Source organism: Rhagoletis pomonella, unplaced genomic scaffold, assembly GCF_013731165.1.
Source record: "Rhagoletis pomonella isolate Grant_MI unplaced genomic scaffold, Rhpom_1.0 Rhpom_scaffold_00936, whole genome shotgun sequence".
NCBI classification, from domain to species: Eukaryota; Metazoa; Arthropoda; class Insecta; order Diptera; family Tephritidae; genus Rhagoletis; species Rhagoletis pomonella.
In genome coordinates, this window is record NW_023459490.1 from 30,727 (window position 1) to 35,056 (window position 4,330).

Sequence of the window (4,330 nt, forward strand, 5' to 3'; positions counted from 1 at the left end):
GCTGCAATATATTGAAAAAGTGGGTGCATTTAAAAGAAATGACTAATAAAATCAGCGTATTTAATTTGCAATCTAAAAAAATTAACAAAAAAACGTTTTCTAACTCTATGTGGATAGAGAAGAAAAAGTTTGAGGCCAGTGCGGCGAAATACAAAAAACTTTCCGAATTCGCTAAGGCCGACTGTGGAGGTAGTGACTCCATTGGTGAAACCCAATGCAACGCCAACCTGGGAATCCAGAAAAACCTAGAAATGGAAGCAGAAGGACCAAACGCCGCTGAGGAGTTTGTCTTTAGCGACGGAAATTCAGAGTCCAATGAAGAATATTCTGAGCTCAGTAGCTCTGAAAAAGCTTGTGAAATTAAATCATGGGCAATTAGAAACAATGTATCGCAAGTGGTTTTAAATGATTTATTGAAGACGCAAAATAAGACTTGCCCCTGTCATCAAAAACCATCCTTGAAACAACAAAAGAAAGTATAAATGTGCAAGATATTCCTGGAGGAGAGTTTTTGTACATTGGAATTCAGTCCCATTTCCACTCAAAAACATTCCACTTTCTAAAAGATATTGATGAAGTTTGCATCGATGTAGGTATTGATGGCTTAAAACTTTTCAAAAACTCTAATAGAGTTTTGTGGCCGATTCTCGGCGCAATAGTCGGATTTCCGAAAGAAAGCCCATTTACCATTGCCTGTTTCGCTGGAAAACAAAAACCATCTAATATAAATTGTTTTATGCAGGAATTTTGTGAAGAAGTTGTTCTTTTAAGAGGAAATGGTTTGCAAATGGGATCACTGAATCCAGCTCTAAAAAAATTTAATATTCGGTTGTTTACTTGTGATTCACTAGCACGTGCTTTTGTTTGCGGTGTTCAAAGTCATACTGGAAAAAATAGTTGCCCCAAATGCTCTCAAGTGGGAAAATATGTACAAAAGAGAGTGTGCTTTTCGAAGCAAGTAGGGCAATTAAGAACAGACGAATCTTTCAGAAATAGGGAGGATGAGGCACATCATAGTTTGACATTTTTAGAGGGAAATATATTGCAAAAAGCGGGCTTTGGAATGGTATCCCAGTTCCCATTAGATCCCATGCACCTTGTTGATCTCGGCGTGGCAAAGAAATTGCTTCAATTCTTGCTGAAGAGAGCTGATATAACAAGAATGAATAAAAAATTTTACTTTGTTTCCACTTGGGTGCCATCAGAGTTTGGTCGGGTGTGTAGAAATTTAAATGAAATCAGCAATTGGAAATCCACAGAGTATATTTATTAAGAGTATTTAATCCTTTTACTACATTCGGGAATACGAATTTTATCATCTGAAAGATTGTATAAAACAAAAGCAAATGTGGCTCAACAACTGCTAGAAGACTTTGTTGATTTGTTTGGGAACATTTTTGGTGATCACGTTATAAGTTTTAATGTGCACGGTTTGCTGCATTTATCTCAATGCGCTAAAGATATGGACCCTTGGACAATTTCTCCGCGTACAAATTTGAAAATTAGTTGCAATATTTGAAAAGGCTTAATAAAAAACCTACAAACATTCTGCAGCAGTTATTTCTAAGACTCGACGAAAGGAAAAATGTAGAAATGCCTAAAATCACAAAATTTGGTTCCTTCGAAATAGATCCAAAAAAGGAAAAAGATTCGTTTTGTTTCAGTCCAGTAACAGGACCTTTCAAAATCGTTGAAACTTCAAGAGAATTGGGGCAGGATGTAGTATTAGGATATGCTTTTGAACAAATTAATAATTTGTTTGAGGAACCGCTTAAATCTGTATCTGCACTTGGTATATTAACGGCAGGTCAATTGAGCAATGAAAAGTTTAAAATCCGCAAATCAGATATTCAATATAAATTTTTAGTATCCCATACAATAATGAGTTTCTTTTGATCCCAATTCTACACCACTTATTTTACGAGTTTTCGAACTAATCATTTAAAACCCCCACATATACATACATATCTATTTACTTTACTCAAATAATATCGCTATACAGTTCCAATCGCCAAACTTAAAAACCTTAAAAAATCGAAAATGGACTTAAATAATAATCCCAACGGCTCACTGAAAGGTAATGCTATTGAACAAATTTAAAAACATTTTTTTAAATGATAAACAAAAAAAAATTATATTTCAGAACAAAAACGAATTTTCGTTATTGACCGAAAAAAATTGAGGACTACCACTACTTTTAATAATTCTGTACCATACCCTGGGACGCATAAAAGTAAATTTTATATAGAAGTGCTTACGTTTTAACTTACATATATTAAATTTTTTTTTATATAAATAGTTGACATAAGATCGAAAATGCTTTCTGTAGTTCCGCCCACCTCCCAACCAGGAATAATGCCATCCAATACTGTTGCCAAATCTTCAATTGGTACCGACTCCTTTAATTTATTGACAGCAAGGACCCAAGGCACAGGAAGTTTTACATCAGCCCATTTGACAGAGGCTTTTTCTACTGCTAATCATTCTGCTGTGGCGAAATACGTGAAACTTCCTTCAATTTCCACTTCCATAAAAGGTAATACCTATTTGATATAAATAAAGGAATATTCTCTAATTTTTCTTACCTTTTTCAGACAATCTTAGACAAGTTGCAGTTGATCAAGCAAGCTGTCCAGTTGAAACCGAAACTGCTTAACCGAAAACTGACAATATGACAGCTTCCAGAACTGCCAGCCATCCCACTTCATATAGAGAAGGTATTAAAAATTAAATTTCTTAGTTTTTATTATTATTTTTTTAAATGCAAATTAAGCAGTTTTTAATGATCGGCTAAGCACATCTGTGGGTTAACGTACCGGTGATTATCCATTTTAGTGAACGTAGGCACAACTGCCGTGGGAACGTCAAGAAAAGGTCCACATGGTACCTACTCGACTCGACTGGCAGTATCAAAAATCCGATGGTTGTTTTTTAGATCTCGTACACGCATGAAACTAAAACAAAAATTTATGAATTTTGAATTCTAAGCGTAAATGTCAAACTCACGCATACGGATACGCATGCTATGGAGCTCCGCCTTTATCCGCTTATATGGTGAAAAACCTTTTTTTCATATACGCACTCTACACAATTTTTTACTAAAACTCATGCATTTTAACAGATTATGATTTGTTTAATTGAGTAAAGTAATATATGTAAAGTGTTTAGCGAATTTACATGATTCAACATTCACCAGCGATTAGTTGAAACAAAAGTTTAACCCAAGTAGGCAGCTGACCAACTTCATTGAAAGCGATTAGTTGAAAGGCCATTTACACCATTCAACTGCTGCATTCAACTAAAAGTTGCCTGTAAAATCGCCTCATGTAAATTCCCTATTAAATATCAACAACATTATCAATATCTTCTTGATATATTAAAATGTAAACAAAAACACACACTCAAATGAAAATTTAGAAGACGTTTGGTATTGCCACTTTATTTAAATGAATCGGTAAAACACATTCATTATAAGGTGTCCACAACTACGATTTATTAAACACCTTCATTATAAGGTGTTCACATTATCCATTCATTAAGACCGATTTATTTTACAGCTCTTACTCAGATTATCGGTCTATGCAACACCATTTTGGAGAGACAAAGCAAGGAGGCTAAGGTCGATGATTTGCAAAAGAAGATAACCGAAAATGTAAGCAGTTTACTCATTTTCGTATAATATTATCAGCCCATAATGAAATAAACATACGGTTAATAAAATTTAAATATTAAACTAAGTTTACATTTTCAAGATTTTTTATGTATACGCTTTTGCGAAAGAGGATTTTGAAGTCCTCAATTCATATTTAAGAAGTCATTTTCGTTTTTCAAAATAAATCTTGATATTTCAGATGCCAGATCGATGCGAGGGGGTGGCTCAGCAAAAAACTCTTCGAGAATGCAAAGTGCTAATCAAAAAGGTGCATCAGTCATTCTGTCGAATAAATGGGGGCGCTGTTACTGAGCTCCAATTGGAAATTTCAGATGTTCTCCCATTAAAAACCATTGACGCATTGTTTGATGTGGAGGAGAAACTGCAAAGCAATGAATATAAAGAGGAAATGGTATGAACGAAATAGAGTTAATTACATTATTTCTATACTCTAGGTGTTCTTATAACGGACCAATAATGTGCGTGTGTTATTTGCAGATATCTTACATATTCACATTGGGCGCTGCGACTGGAAATATTGATGGGACGATAAAAAAAATGTTTTCGGACGAATTGTTAATAAATTTTAATTGGGATGGAAGGTGTGGAAAGAGAGCGTTAATGAAACTTAACGCTGTCGAGTTTAAATAGCGGCAAATCAGCTGCACTTGATAGTAG

At 34.5% G+C, this 4,330-nt stretch overlaps 1 protein-coding gene and 1 long non-coding RNA gene across 6 annotated transcripts in view; one reads left to right on the forward strand and one right to left on the reverse strand.

Moving 5' to 3' along the window:
- Positions 1-1,650: 1,650 nt before the first annotated feature.
- Positions 1,651-4,330, forward strand: part of LOC118751729 — a 2,770-nt gene continuing 90 nt past the window's right edge. Inside the window, exons 1-7 of one of the 2 annotated variants that reach the window (XR_004994584.1) lie at positions 1,651-2,077; positions 2,144-2,233; positions 2,300-2,536; positions 2,595-2,717; positions 3,558-3,652; positions 3,852-4,064; positions 4,151-4,316. Coding sequence is in view for 1 of the 2 variants with exons in the window: in XM_036486541.1 (XP_036342434.1) it covers positions 2,672-2,717; positions 3,558-3,652; positions 3,852-4,064; positions 4,151-4,303 (507 nt within the window). In the remaining variant the exon portion in view is untranslated. Of the gene's footprint in view, positions 2,078-2,143; positions 2,234-2,299; positions 2,537-2,594; positions 2,718-3,557; positions 3,653-3,851; positions 4,065-4,150; positions 4,321-4,330 lie in introns of those variants that run through there. The other variant, XM_036486541.1, reaches the window with a different exon arrangement.
- Positions 2,195-3,557, reverse strand: LOC118751730. 4 transcript variants are annotated; one of them, XR_004994587.1, is made up of 4 exons: positions 3,007-3,555; positions 2,817-2,954; positions 2,586-2,702; positions 2,471-2,543 (listed from the first exon to the last, which is right to left on the reverse strand). It is a non-coding gene; the product is annotated as an uncharacterized LOC118751730 (long non-coding RNA). The 4 variants fall into 4 exon arrangements; XR_004994586.1 differs by having other exon boundaries at positions 2,195-2,488; positions 2,586-2,954; positions 3,007-3,557; XR_004994588.1 differs by having other exon boundaries at positions 2,394-2,485; positions 2,586-2,954; positions 3,007-3,557.